General features: G+C 55.4%; 2 protein-coding genes across 2 annotated transcripts; both read right to left on the reverse strand.

Annotated features, from left to right (window-relative positions):
- Window positions 1-191: 191 nt before the first annotated feature.
- Window positions 192-8,369, reverse strand: SMYD5 (SMYD family member 5). The gene is made up of 13 exons (XM_069797110.1): window positions 8,218-8,369; window positions 7,900-8,008; window positions 7,078-7,217; window positions 6,747-6,868; window positions 5,957-6,026; window positions 5,420-5,524; window positions 4,885-4,947; window positions 4,626-4,696; window positions 4,221-4,327; window positions 3,598-3,654; window positions 2,626-2,720; window positions 2,293-2,363; window positions 192-1,685 (listed from the first exon to the last, which is right to left on the reverse strand). Exons 1-13 carry the CDS (start codon window positions 8,329-8,331, stop codon window positions 1,547-1,549), a joined length of 1,263 nt encoding a protein of 420 aa, XP_069653211.1. The 5' UTR covers window positions 8,332-8,369; the 3' UTR covers window positions 192-1,546.
- Window positions 8,370-11,693: 3,324 nt separating this feature from the next.
- Window positions 11,694-13,012, reverse strand: LOC104310461 (homeobox protein not2). Its single transcript, XM_009929539.2, has 2 exons — window positions 12,812-13,012; window positions 11,694-11,955 (listed from the first exon to the last, which is right to left on the reverse strand). Exons 1-2 carry the CDS (start codon window positions 12,941-12,943, stop codon window positions 11,797-11,799), a joined length of 291 nt encoding a protein of 96 aa, XP_009927841.2. The 5' UTR covers window positions 12,944-13,012; the 3' UTR covers window positions 11,694-11,796.
- Window positions 13,013-14,049: the final 1,037 nt, after the last annotated feature.

Genomic DNA, 14,049 nt, shown 5'->3' on the forward strand with positions numbered 1-14,049 from the left:
CAGGATAGCACTGCCTCTGGCATCCGTCCCCAAGGGCGGGCTGTTCACAGACCCAGAGCCCAGACCTCAGTGGGCATCTATTCCCCCATCCCCAGACCTCCACGTCCCCACTGGGTCCAGCCCCTGGATCGTAGCCCTCATCTCTGGACTATCCACCCTCCAGTTTACCAGTACAAACGACACGGCCCCGCTTCTCACCGGTCTCGGTTTATTACGAACACTGAAGGGGACGCGGCCCCGGGACGGCTGGGGACAAGCAGTGGGGTGCAGGGCTGGCGGTGATGGTAGTGTCAGAGGTGCCCATCTACAGCGTCACCCTCAGTCCCGCAATCCAGCTGCCACGGGCTTGAACGAAGCAGCGGCAGGAAAACAGCTCCCCAAAATCCAAGAGGGGCGGAAAATACCCCAGGCGAATCCCCAACCTGCTGCCTGTCCATCGCTTGGAGCCATCTTCTCCCTCCGGCTTCATGGTCCACAGACAGGGACACCGCAGACAGCGGTATGGCCTCATTGGTGGTTGGCAGCATGGGATGGACAATGACGCTTGGCTGCCGGTGACATCTCCATGCGGGGCCACTCGGAGCAAGGAAGCATGTCCCTGGGCATGGCGGCTCCCGCTTGGGCGCGTCCTCCTCCCAAAGCAGCCCACAGCCGGACAGCGTGGCGGAACGGCTTGTTTTCTGCAAAACCCAAAACGTCTTTTGGGTTTTGGATGGTGACTACGCTTACGCAACACCGTAGCCCATGTCGGCTCTGGGCTAGCAGCAGCTTGGCTGTTCCCCCTCCCCAAAAAGCCCAGCAATCGCTGCACAGGGCTTTGCATCATGTAAAGGATGGGGCTGAGGTGGAAGGGAGGTGCCTGCCAGGGTCGGCCCCACTCTCCCCACTGGACTCGGGCATCTGAGCCACCCTCTGAAGTGTCTCTGTCCCACCTGCAAAATCATTTTGCCCCTTGCTGCTCACCGAGCCAAGGCATTGAATGGAGCATATATAAGGACCCCGGCTCCTTAGTGTGTAGATAGTGCTAATATAGACATTAAATAGTACCCCTCGTGCACAAACACACTTACACACACACACACACGTACGTTCCCCTCGTCCCTGCGGGGTAGGAAAGGACATGCTCCTCCGCATCCACGGCCGGCACAGACACGGCGGAGCAGCCTCGCAGGTGGCCACAAGGTGACCATCGTGATGTCCCAGGGGCTGGCTGGACCCCGCTCTCCTCCAGCCTCCCCTGCAAGCACCAGCCAGCCCCTCCAGGGACCGGGACGCAGGAGGGGACCACCGGCTCGCAGCCTGTCCTCACAGGGAGGACGGGGACGGCCTGACACACGCACACACACACACAGCGCACAACAAGGACAGGCGGGAGCAGGGCCTGCCTCCGGCTCCCCCGCTGCCCCACTCCGCCAGACCTCCGCACCCACCACCGGCACGTGGCCTCCCACCCGACCCCACAACACAACCCTGTTTCTAGTATTAAAGCTGCTGCCCCTCGGAGGACCCCCCTGTCCCTTCCCTCTCCTCTCGCCCAGGGCCAGGATCAAACGTCAGTCATCTCATCCTCCAGCTCAGCATCATCCGTCTCCCCTTCGCCCTCCTCCTCTTCATCTGACGTCACGTCGGCATCATCGGCTTGCGCTAGGCACTTGGGACACGAGCAGGTAAACAAGTAGTTCTCCCTGGAAGAAGGGAAGGAGGAAGGAGACAGAGTGATGGTTTTGAGACAGGCACAACCCCAATGCTGCTGCTGGGCAGGGGGTCGGGGACAGAGCAGCCAGGAAAGGGCTAAATATGTTAAACCCAGAGGAGTGTGCGGGTTCAATCATGCTGGGCTCAGGTGGGTAGGAGGTAGTCTGGGTGGAGAGGGGGATTTCTGAGCCCTGCAGGGGTAACGGGACAGGGGGACAGTGACCATCAGCAGGAACCCCTACCCTTGAAGGGCAAAGAAGGAAACGTAAGGTGGGTGGGGACAGCAAGGGTTTGTAGGAATGAACTGCAGAGTGGTACAAGCCTGCAGAGAGAGGAGGAGGACCCCAAATCCTCGGTCCCTGAGGCTACAACACATAAGAAGGAGCTCGAAGCACCAAAAGCACAACACGCTGTGTGCGCACCCTGCCACAAAGCCGAAAAGCAGCGCACGCTGCGTGCGCACCCTGCCACGAGCATGCCGGCTTGCACGCCAGCCCGTGCACAGCCACACACCAGGGCACACACAGGGCCCAGACTGACTGGCTGGGGGTGCAAAGGGGTGCCGTGTCCCCCCAGGTCCCTCCAAGCAGCCCCTACCTGAGTATCTTGTTGCGGCTGTGTCTGCTCCGCTCCCTCTGACAGCAGTCTAAATAACTGATGCAGATTTCCTGTGAGCAAAGAGAAAGAGGTTGGGCTGAGAATTGCTTCCTGTGAACCCAGAGCAGCACGATTTGTACCAGTTCCTCTCAGAGTCGGGCAGAAACATGGGGTCTGGCAGCCCCTACATGGGATGAGGCGTGAATTCCTCTGCCAGGACAACGCAAGAGACAGGAGGTATGGGGCTGGGGTCCATGGGGGATGTAGTGGACACAGGGACCCTCTGCCAAAGTGCGATGCCACCCCAGGTTCATCGGGGTCCTGCTGTCTAACCTCTCCTGCTTCGATGTCCTCCAGAGCCGTCAGATGCAGGAGGAAGTTGTTTTCCGGGAAGGATGTCTCAGCATTGGGGATGCAGCTGTGGTTACCTACAAGGAAGACAGGACACAGCTGAAGGCATCTCCAGAGGAAGGGGAAAGCAGAGGCAGGGTCGGAGACCCCATACAGCCCACAAGGGTTGTGCCCCCCTTTCTGTGTGGCCCAGCCATGCAGGAGCCAGTGCCTCCAACTAGGAAGGCCATGGCCTGGCTAAGAATAAGGCAGCACGATGCTGCAGCCACCCCATCTACCTCAGGGACACCAGTACGACACTCTCCACTCACGCTGGGGACACTAGGGGGTCCAGCGGAGCAGGGTGCAGGGCCAGGGCTCTCTGTCAGACCCACAAAAACCACTCAAGAGAGAGCAAGCTGTCTTGGATCAACCCCAGGGACGCACAGCACCATCTCTGCCTCCAGGTGGTGAGAGAAGGATGCACAGGGCTGTAATTCTCCCCTACTTCCCAGCTCTCCCAGCAGCCACTCCCCAGGACCTGCTCGTCCCCACTCCGCCGTTAACGCTTAGGAGTGAAAGAAGATGGCTCCGGGTGCGAGGACATCCTCTCCTACGTCCCCCTGACCCAGCCAAGAAAGGCACCCTCCCTTAATGGTTTGTTCAGCTCTGTTTTGCTCAGACAAGGTTGGAGACGGTCTCTTTGCTAACTGCGTATGTGGCTCCCGAAGGCTCTATCGCATCTGAGTCCATTCAAGCCAGGACTCACCACTTCATAGCTAGGTTAGATGCCAGAAGACCCCGAGAGAGCAGCCAGGCTCCAGGGCAGCACCCATTCCTTTCCATCCCACCACACCCATAGATGGGAAGCGTAAACCCCTTTCTCCAGAGGCGTTTAGGAAGAGGTGAGTCAGTCTAGCCCAGGACATCCCCCTCCTCACTACTAGTTTTCCTCCCAGTCCCTGCGTTACTTACAGCAGCTCTGGAGCACGTAGAGACCCGATCCCTCGCAGTTGAGGAACTCTCCTGACTCTGCAGCACAGACAGGGGGGTTAGAGCTTTGCATGGGCTGTTCTGGCTCTTCCACAAGTGCAGCTCAGCGTGAGCATGAAGGGATGTCCATCAACGCTGAATGCACCCAGCCAGCACTGCTTTGGGGGCCAGGTGTTGGAGGGTGACTTCCAAAGCACCCTTCCCTCCCCTCTGGGAAGGGACGGAGGACATGAAGATTTGCACCCCCAGGATCCCTGGCCTGACCCTGTACTCACACAGCTGCATCAGTCAAAAAAGTGATAAACAGGTCTTTGAATGTTTAGTGTAGATGGAACTTTGCTGCACAGGATCCCTCCAGATCAGCCCTCCAACCACCCCGACCTGCCGCAGGTTGTGCTGTCCACAAACTTGGATTTGCCCTATCCACATATCAAACCAAAGGCAGCAGGCACAGCTTGCATGGACCAGGGGAAGTGGGATCTCCCAGTCCCCAGCAGGAACCCCTCCCAGTCCCTGAATCCCAGGAAGCCTCCAGCAGCAGAAACTCTGCCAGGTCCTGTAATCAGCACTGCTTGACGCTGCCCATGGTCACTTCAGAGCCTCACCCTTCTCGATGTCCTTGTAGAGCTGGTCGATGAAGGCATCCAGCTCCTCTCGCTGCAGCATGGGGAGATCCAGTGCATCACAAGCGTGCACCCACTGGCTCAGAGAGCTGTCGGGAAGAAGAGGGACACCATTACAGTCCCGCAGTGCTGTCGGCACATGGTGGGACCTTGCACAGGGGATCTAAGGGTTGAACTCGGTGGCTCTGAGTGGCCAAGGTCTGGCAGAGGGATGCAAAAGGGTTGGACACAGCCAAGATGAAGGACTGCTTTTAAGTTTGCCTCTCCATCCCCGTCTCTTACGTCTGAACCCAGCCATTACCAGGCCAGCGTGGATTTACAGACTGTACATCCCTTCCATGCCACATCTCTGCTGCTCTGCAAGGAGCACCCAGAAAGCCCCATTACCTTGTTCCTATGCCTTGGCCATTGGTCCCAACGAGGGCAAAGAGGGATCGAAAGCCTTCTGGAGTGAACCACTGCAGAAGGGAGATGAGAAAGCAGCTAAGCCCAGGCCAGCCTGCGGCAGCACCCCACTCTACAAGTGCCTCAAATCCCACAGGGAGCTTTGGGGGAAGCAAGGAATGGGCAGAGTCCCAGGGGAAGCCCTGGCCAAACAGAGGGTCTCACCACACTCCTGGGCTATTTGGGAGGCAGCTCAACTCACCCTGCTGAGATGTTCGTCATAAAGGGCTTCAGTGAAGAGCAACCGCAGCAGCTCCAGCTGGCCCTGGCAGGACACAGCAACACTGTCAGGGTGGGGAGATGCCGCTGGGTGTCACACCCAGGCCGATGGCCGATCCCAGCACAGGCCAGAAGGCTCAGGAGTCAGGCTCCTCATCCCTCCCTGCAAGGCTGGAGGCTGCTGCCCTCAGAGCAGTGAAAGCCGCTCATTTTAGCAGCAAAAGCCACCTACTCAGCAGCTAAATATCACCCTGTCCCATCCCACAGCAGAAGCATCTCCACCACAGGAATCAGCAGCATGTCCCACTGAAGCACCACAAGCCCAAAGCCCTCTAAGCAACCCACTTCCTCCCGGTCAGATCAACCAGCCCCTAACTGGGGGGCTTTGCACCCCCACTTTGAGCCTGGGATTTCCATCTCAGCTGTAACAGGGCCTCTGCACCCGTGGGCTCGCAGACACAGGCAGGGAGAGGGCAGGCTCAGGGACTGAACACATCCAAGCACTGCCAGACTCTTACCTTAAATTTGTCTCCCAGCAGCTTGTGCACAATCTCCTCTTCTTCGTTTGCTGTCTTACTGCAGAACTGGGAGAAGGCCTTGATCCACCACTCCTTGTCTTTAGCCTGACAAAGGAATCAAGCAAAGGCATTGCACCAACACGGCTTTCCTCCCCAGCCAGGAGAGAGGGATGGCGAGGACAAGCCCTGCTGAGCTCAGAGGTATCCAGCCTGCTATCAAGAACCACCAGAAGCAGTTGCATGGTGGTAGTTTATTGTCAGAACAAACACTGAGAAAGCCAGACCAAAGAAACAGAGCCAAAGGAAAGGTTCAGTTCTGACTAACTATTTTGGTACAGAAAAAAGACCTGCTTGGCTCAGGACATAGGAACCTCCTTTGCTGCCTGCTGTCTCCATGACCAGGGACCACTAGATGGTGAAATCTATTCAAGCAGGCCCCGCCAGTCACCAAAGAAGAGATCAGTCCTTGGGAATAACAGCCACAACAGGAAGAGGAAACCACACAGTGGGAGCTGTGGCTCCAAATTGCAGACGTACCTGTTTGACAGTGGCGACCATCCGGGCCATCAACATGATGCTGGAAGTCTCCGGTGGATAATGCATGTTTCTGGGGGATAAGAATGAAGAAAAGAGATGAGCAGATCAGTGCTGGTATGGAAATAAAAAGCTGGAGGGAGGCAGAGGCAGCTGCCATCCATGTGGTCAGGCCTGCACTCATCCGTCACACCAAAGCGGCCAGTGCAGCATCCCTGCACAGGGATCCAGTGCCACTCAGGGCAAGGAGAAGCCTGCACCCATCTGCCTGCTCTAACCATACAAATAATCCCCAACCATCCTGTTAAACTAGAACCTGGGTCCCATACAAAGCCCAGGATTGCAGCAAGACCTGGGGTTTGTGACAAGCTTTGGGTCAGGGATGCGCCTTCTCCCCTCTGTGCCCACTTTGTCATCTACAAGCAGGGACAGCAATTTATGTACCCACAGGGATGCTATGAGGAGGATCTCCCAGAGGCTGGAGATCTGCAGGAGCACTACAGAATTGCACTAGTGAGGGATGCGCAGCTCAGTGCTTTGTAGCTCTTTACTGGGATAAAAGCAAGAACCGCTCAGCCATGTGTCCAAACCCTTGCGCTGCCAACACAAATCCACCTGCTGCCCAACCAGCAGGTACAGCTGGGCAGTGTCCCACGGCCACCACCACCCTCCAGCCACCCCATGCAGGGATGCAAAGCAAGGATGGTCCTCAGCCCTGGTCCCAGGCAGCGTCACCCAGCCCAGGAGAGCCACCTCCTCTGCCCATGGAGCAACAGGCAGGTCAGTCTCCTACCTCCATGCCTCCTGCAGCTTGTTGAGGGGGTGCGTGGGGTCGTCACGGGATGGGCCAAGGCAGAGGACCTGGTGGTACTGCTCCAAAGCAGCCTGCCTGCATTCAGCGCTGCAGTACGTCACCTAGAGCGAGGGGCACAGCGCCTGGCATTGGCTATGGCAGCAGGAAAAGGGGGTCCTAGGCCCATCTGAGCCCCAGATCTTTAGCCATCATGATGCAGAAGGGAAAGACAGACACCCATCTCAGGGCACCGCAAGCGCTTGGCTGGATAGATGCTGTAAAGGAGTCAGCGACCCCAATGAGACCACAGTCCCTCCCAGCAGCCCCATACCTGGCACTGGGGACACTGCTGGTGCAGGTCTTTCCGGATGCTGCACTGCTCCGGGTGAGGCAGTACCAGGGAGCTCTTCCCCAGCAGCCGCTGAGCATTTTCCTCTGCCGTCTCCAAAGCCCGCAGGCAGTGATCACAGGCTGCGGGGAAACAAGACGGATGGGTACCACAGTGAGAAAAGAGGCCGGGGCCCTGGGCAAGACAGCATGACTGGTACCAACACCACCTCTGAGCTGGAGGCACCAGTCTCTTACCACTCCCTCCATACGAAAGACCATTTCTGTTGCAATTTAAACCCCCCCAGCCCTCATCTGCTGCCCTGTAACACCAGGAAGCTTTTAAGGGCCGTACAATGGCAAGCATCCCCATGTCACTGACCTGTGATGGAGCTCAGCAGACAGCAGGGTCTAGGCAGGACAAAAAAAGTTTAAAATCCTGCTCTTATGACCCTCATTTTTTGTTCTGGCACCTCCGGAGAACGCTAGCACCTTTGTGGGCTGTGCTCTGCGGTAGTGTGATTACGATTAGCACCCACACCACTAAAAAAAAATCAGGGTTCCCACACAGATGGTGCCCGATGGCAGCATGTGGTGCCTTCCTCCAAGGCTGATGGAAGTCACCATCCCTCAAACGACCTCAACGTTTTCAACTTGTCAACTGTTGGTTTAGCACAGAGGCAGAAAAGGCAGCAAGGCCACCTTCCTGCTGGTGCCAAGGCAAACCCAAACCCTTTCCTTGAAAAGCGCGCAGCTCCTTTGGGACCCCGTGGTCATCTCTCCGGGGCAGGTTGACGGGGACAAGCCACCATCGCCGGCCGCTCACCTCGATAGTTGTACAGAGCGTTCCAGAGGAACTGGGAAGACACCACCGGCCTCTCCACAAAGACGGTTTCCCCTTTGCGGATGTTCTTGGTGGCGAACAAGCCTTTTCCCTGCCGAGGGAGAGGTGTGGGTCAGGGGATGAAGCCGAAACCTACCCGGGGGCTAAGGGTACCCTCTGCCCGCCCAGCCTGAGGGGAGACTGCCGGGTTTTTTTACCCTCTTTCCCCACCCCCCCAAAATTGGCTCTGCCGCAGCGTGAGGGAAAGGTACGGACCCCGCGGCGGGGAGGGGACGGACCGACCGGGACCGCTGGGCTCACCTTGGCACTGCTAATGAACCGCGCCTCCGCCGCGGCCCCGGCCCCGGCCCCGGCCCCGGCTCCGGCTCGGACCCCCGTCACGGTGCCGCACACGTCCCCCGCCGCGGCGGCCATCTTCGGGCGGCGACTTCCCCGCTCTGACCCGCCGGGGGCGGGCAGCGCCTCTTCCTCTCCCTCACTCCTCCTCCTCCTCCTCCTCCTTCTTCTCCTCCTCCGCCCCACTCACGAAGATGGCTGCCGGTTCCCCTTCGGGGGTCCGCGCCCGCCATCACCCCACACACAGACACCTCAGCCCCGGGGTGGGAGGGGGCCGGCGGCCATCTTAGCCCTCCCCTCAGCCCACCGCCACTTTCCAGAAACACCGCCAAAAAGCCTCGAAACGGGGCTAGGGCGCTTCCACAGCCGCCCGAAAATCAGATAGGAGTTTTGCTGCCTCTCCCCTATTAATTATTATTATTTTTTTCAACCGTACAGCCGGGGGGGGGGGGGAATAGCCTTCATATCCCTGTCAGGCGGGAACGCAAGGTACCCCCTCACAGGGCGAGGAGGCATCGGCAGCTGCCCCTGCGCACCCAAAACCAGCCCGACTTTCCCCCCAAAAAAACTGCAGAACACGCTAAGGTGGCCCCTGTGCCCTTGCTACCTCCTGCTAGGCTGCGTGCAAGCGCCCAAAATCCATGAAAACGCGTGTTTAGTTGTATTTACTAATTCACACCGGCGCTGCCAGTGCCCGTTCGGACTCATCAACCAGGTGCCTGCAGCGGGGTTGGGAATATGGGACGATTTCATATTCGGGGCGTTTTGGGGTGTTTTGGAGTCACTAGATGTCACTGTCGGCTCGTGGCGGGGACACGACACCCGGTGGTAATGCTGCACTGCGTGGCCAGCTGGATCCTGCCACCTCCATGCCCAGGCCAGAGGCCCATGCCGGAGCATGGCCGAAGAGCGGGACACCTCCCCGGCCACCCGGCCGGCGACAAGGGACAGACAAACTGCCTGGGACACCTTCCCCAGTCTGTATTTTGGGGTCTGGCCCCAGCGAACCCAGCAGCAGGCTGTGCAGGGCACTGCTCCGCCACACAATGCCCATACCAGGGGTCTGCAAGGACCCAGACACAGGTGGAGCAATGCTACCATCGGACTCCATTTCAATTATGTCTTCCTGCTAATAGTAGGAAGACTAGCCATTATTCTAACTAACAGCATCACGTCTCCTGTTTTTCCGAGGTTTTGGTGCTAAGTGGCGGGGCGTTTCATCCATCAAACATAAGCTTGAGTTGTGGCCCGGCCAGCAACACTTCAAAGTATCCTTCGTGTCACTGAATGAGCCCTGGTGCCCCCAAAATTGATTTGAAATGTTTGCAAAGCTGGGCTAGGATTGCTTCTGTGTTTGCAGAGCACAAGGGGAATCTTCTCCTGGACTTCAATTTGCTGAAGCCTCAGCCCGGCAGAGCAGGGACTGCACAGAAGGTTTAGCTGCATCCACCTGCAGATGGAGGTTCTTGTTCTTTGGGAGCAGCATCCAGAACCTGAGCACCCCATGCTAGCTAGACGTTATGTTTCTTACTATAAATGTAGTCCTATCTCTGCAGGAACTGGCCCAGAGATAGTAACTCGTGTTATCTACTTTCACCCGTGATATGGGGCCATCTGTCAATTTCCAAACAATTTTTTAGTATTTATTTTGTCCGAAAGTTTATTAAGAAAAAAACCTAAAACTCAAACTTTTGGGAAGGATGAAAATACGCTGGGGGAGTTTTGTTAATAATTTAAACTGAAAATTATAGAGAGTAGTTGGAAATGTGTTTTCCCTCTGTTCTTTTGACACTTACAGGTTTTCAACTGATCTGTTTAAAAGCTGTTCTTGCTCCATTCCAAATGTTCAAGCTTGAAACGAGTGCAGAGGTTTACCAGCAAACACACAAGTATAGGGAGAAAACAACCTGCTTTCATATTTGTATTGCTATGTCAGGAATGAAAGTGTGTGATAAATCACCCTTTCAAGAAGAAATCGCCCTTTTGTGACTTCTGTTGGCAAGCAGATGTTACTTTTTGACAACAGGGGTCTTATTAGGAGGAGGAAAAGGTGCATTTCTTTTGTTTTCTCTTTTTTTCCACTCAATTTCCTCAGAAACACAGATAAAACTGTACACAGCAAAAAGGATGGATAACCCATCCCTGGCAGCTATTGGGCAAGAAGGCATTGAGGCATCGCTGCCTGCTGAGAACCCAAGGAGCTGCCCAACCCTGCCTCCCCCCAGCCAGACCCATCTCTTCTTAAAATACACTAGATTTTTATTAAGAAGCAAAGCAAATAAATAAGTGACACTTATTAAGAAAAAAAAAAGTTATTTCTATAAATAACAATATAAGAGTAAAGTGATAGAAAGAGATGCAATAAATTATCCTGAGCTGACAGGATGTGGTGCCTGGTACCCTGGGCTGACGTAGGAAGACGAGGTGACAGACCGAGCGCTGACAGCCTGGGCTAAGAGCACTTAGCTGCTAACACACAGGCAGGGAGGGTCGAGCGCTTTGTCCTGACCCCTCAAAGCCCTCCCACCCACCAGAAACACAACTGCTAACTGCATCAGGTGGTTACAGATGTGCTCGCCGAACACTCCAGGTGCCGTTTCCCATGGCACCTGGATGTATAATGAGGAGAGAACAGAGCAACTGCCGTCTGGGCCAGAATCTGCACATCTGGACGAGGGGCAGGGGGTCGTCTGAAGCACCAGAGGTGTTGGAAAGCTGCCTTGTTATAGCAGCTCCAGTCCGCGCACCTCAGCCAGCCCGAGTGCCTCATTCCCTGCTGCAGCAGCATACGCACACCTTGGCAAAATAAGGCAATGCCAGAAGACAGAGAGCCCCACCGGGTTCAGCCCTCTGGCTTTAGGAAGCCAAAACAAAGGCACAAATACACCAAGGCACAGGACAAGAGGAGACACTTCTGTTCCAGGGGCAGCATCAGACCCTGTTCATCTTATTGCAAGAGTAATGATACAGTTTGCAGGTGGGAGCAAAGGGCTTTCCAATTTTCACTTTGTTGTTGTTGTTGTTTTGTTGTTGTTGTTGTGGTCTAAGCATCAAACCTGGGAGTCAAGTTAACCAGGAAAAACAATCAGGGTTGATTGTCCTCCCAGCACAGGTCTCCTAGGAGCACACAGCCACACGCAACGCAAGTGACCCTGTGTTCAAATGCCCTTATGCTCACAGCCATCAGAGACACCGTCTGATTGTCACCCCAGCCTCTCTGCTGGGAACTGATTGTGTGTCCTGGTACTTCAAAAGCAAACAGGAGATCACATGCCTTGCCACAGCTATGGCACCATGAAGCACAACCAGCCTGGTGATGAAGCCCCAGGAATTACAGCACATGGCTACCAAACAGCAGCCAAACAATATTTGCCGGGGTTCCTCCCAGCCAGCTGCAGTTTAGTCCTGTAGCTCCAACTCTTAGATCAAGAGCTTAATGTCTCACTTGGACCAAAGAAGCACAGACATGCCTGTATCCCCCATATCTCCATCAGGCAGACACAGCTCAAGAAACAACAGTGGCAGCTGAATCTCATCAGCTGTTCAAAGCTCAACGTCCACGGTGTCCTCCTCGTGGTCCTTGATATCTGTCGAGTCCGCGGTGGCAGGCTGTATCACCCCGAACTGCGACAGCTTTGCCGCCTTCTGCTCCATGCTCTGCTTCCTCCATTTGATCCTCCGGTTCTGGAACCAGACTTTCACCTAGCCGGAAAATGGCACAACAGCTTAATCCAAGGTCTCCATGAGCCCCTTTCCAATGGCAGCCATTGCCACATGCTTCCAAGGCAAATGTCCCCAAAAAGCAGAGTTCCTTAAAGAGGGGAACATGACCCTTCTCTGCTCAGAGCACAGTGCATGTGAGCAGGAGGAGGTGATGCTGTGGAAGGAAGAGCGGTGCTGGGAGAAGGGACCAGGGGAGAGGGGGATGCATCTGCACAGAGGAGGCTTTGGCCAGGGGAGTGAAGGAAATGCCTCCCCTACCTCTCACGAGCCACTGAACCCATCCCCACTGAACCCATCCCCGGGGCCACGACTGCCAGAGGGCGTGATGAGACACCCACCTACCCCCTGCCCCCACTCCCTGTACCGTTCACACCCTCACTGTACCCCCCAGAACCGCCCTTGCTTTGCTCTCCCTTTTTCTCAGCTGAATTTGGATCCCACCACGGAAGATCACCTGGCTCCTCCTTTCCACAATAAAAAAGCAGCTTGCAGTGGCTTGGCCAGAAACTTAATGATCCAGCGTCACAAAAGGACACTTAATGCAGAGGATCATAGTTAGTCCAACCCAGCTTGAACTCTAAAGCAAGCAGGTTTGTGCTCCTAAATGCTTTTTGTTCCACTTTATGGATTAAGAAAAGGATGGTCTTATTCATAAACCATCTAAACCTATCTCGCATCCCTCCAGGCACGTGGCTTCAATGTCATCTCGCATCAGGGAGTCCCACGGGTCACTTTGCGTCGTGTCCTCCTCCCGCTGCGCTTCATGGCAGGGGAATCACCACAGACCAAACGCAGACCCAGGATCTACGCCACCATCCCCAGCTCCATTTCTTACCTGAGTCTCTGTGAGATGCAGAGTTGCAGCCAGGTCTACTCGCTCTGTGCCCACCATGTACTGCTGCTTGAGGAACTCTTGCTCCAGCCGCTCCAGCTGCTCTGGTTTGAAGACTGTGCGGACCCTCTTCATCTTGCAGGGCCCCCCAGACCTCCAAGGCCCAGCGGGGCCCAGCGAGTTGGCGCCTACACAGTGAGACAATGCCAGACCTGCAAGCAAGAAGCAGCGACTGAAGGGGTCTGCATGTTTGAGGCCATTCCTCCAGCCCTGTTGATGTGCCAAACCCGGCTTGCTTCAGCTGTAGCAAACAGCAATGCAGCTGCTCTATGCACTAAAGGGGGCTGTGAGAAAGTAGCACCAAAAAGAAAAGCAGGGATGTCCCTATCCTGTCCCTTCCTAAATCATCTCATCTAGGCTCCCTTTCCCACAAAAGGTTGGACCAGATGATCTTTCGAGGTCCCTTCCAACCTATTCTGTGATTTGACTCATAGGTACAACCTGGGACAGTCCTGGACGTGCAACCAGACCCAAAGAAGTCAGCGCTTAATGAGGTGAGCAGGGTTTGACCTCCATCAATACAGGATCTTTGTAACAGAATAATAAAGTCCATCAAGAACTGCTGAATGCAAAAATCCCACCTCCGTCTCGAGAAGTCCCCAGTCACAAATGTCTGAAGGTTGGGGGAGTTTACCCCATGCTGGCCCCTGCTTTTACCCTTCCCTTGGCACCCGTAGTCAGCCAGCGTCCAGGAGAAGATACTGAAGGTGGCAGACTGGCTTGAAGACAAGAGTCACCAGCCCTCGTGCAGGTCCTCATCCTGAACCTTAGTCAGGTTCAACTCATCCTTAAAGTTCCTCTGTGTGCAGAAGCATTAGCAGGACTAACAAGTGGATCTGGTCTCAGTCTCCTATCTAGTTCTGGCCTGATGATTACCATAATTACCTAATTAACATACAATACAACATCAGCACTGTCACAGGACCAGCCGGCACCAGCCTAAGAGCAGTGCTGTCTCTGGTTTCTAAAGCTGTCTTCCTGCCAGCACAGACTTTGATTCACACACATCTTAATGTTCAAAAGGAGTCAGCGTGTGACTGCTACCCCTGACCATCTCCCAGGAGCCACAGATCTCATCAGAACCAGTTCTGTCCTTCTGAAGGACCTTCACAGGAGCCAGATCTCACTGCTGGGAGGACTGCAGGGTGGAGAGACCTCAGTCAAGGGCTGAGGAAAGAGGC

The sequence above is a fragment of the Haliaeetus albicilla genome, chromosome 1, assembly GCF_947461875.1.
Source record: "Haliaeetus albicilla chromosome 1, bHalAlb1.1, whole genome shotgun sequence".
NCBI classification, from domain to species: domain Eukaryota; kingdom Metazoa; phylum Chordata; class Aves; order Accipitriformes; family Accipitridae; genus Haliaeetus; species Haliaeetus albicilla.

Excerpts from the sequence above, each read along its gene's own strand:
- SMYD5 (XM_069797110.1), bottom strand. The coding sequence starts at position 8,331 with ATGGCCGCCGCGGCGGGGGACGTGTGCGGCACCGTGACGGGGGTCCGA. Across the intron at positions 4,328-4,625 it reads GGCCAAGGCATAGGAACAAG|CTCTCTGAGCCAGTGGGTGC; the intron begins GTAATGGGGCTT and ends TCTTCCCGACAG. Across the intron at positions 3,655-4,220 it reads CTACAAGGACATCGAGAAGG|AGTCAGGAGAGTTCCTCAAC; the intron begins GTGAGGCTCTGA and ends TCTGTGCTGCAG.
- LOC104310461 (XM_009929539.2), bottom strand. The coding sequence starts at position 12,943 with ATGAAGAGGGTCCGCACAGTCTTCAAACCAGAGCAGCTGGAGCGGCTG. Across the intron at positions 11,956-12,811 it reads TGCATCTCACAGAGACTCAG|GTGAAAGTCTGGTTCCAGAA; the intron begins GTAAGAAATGGA and ends TTTTCCGGCTAG.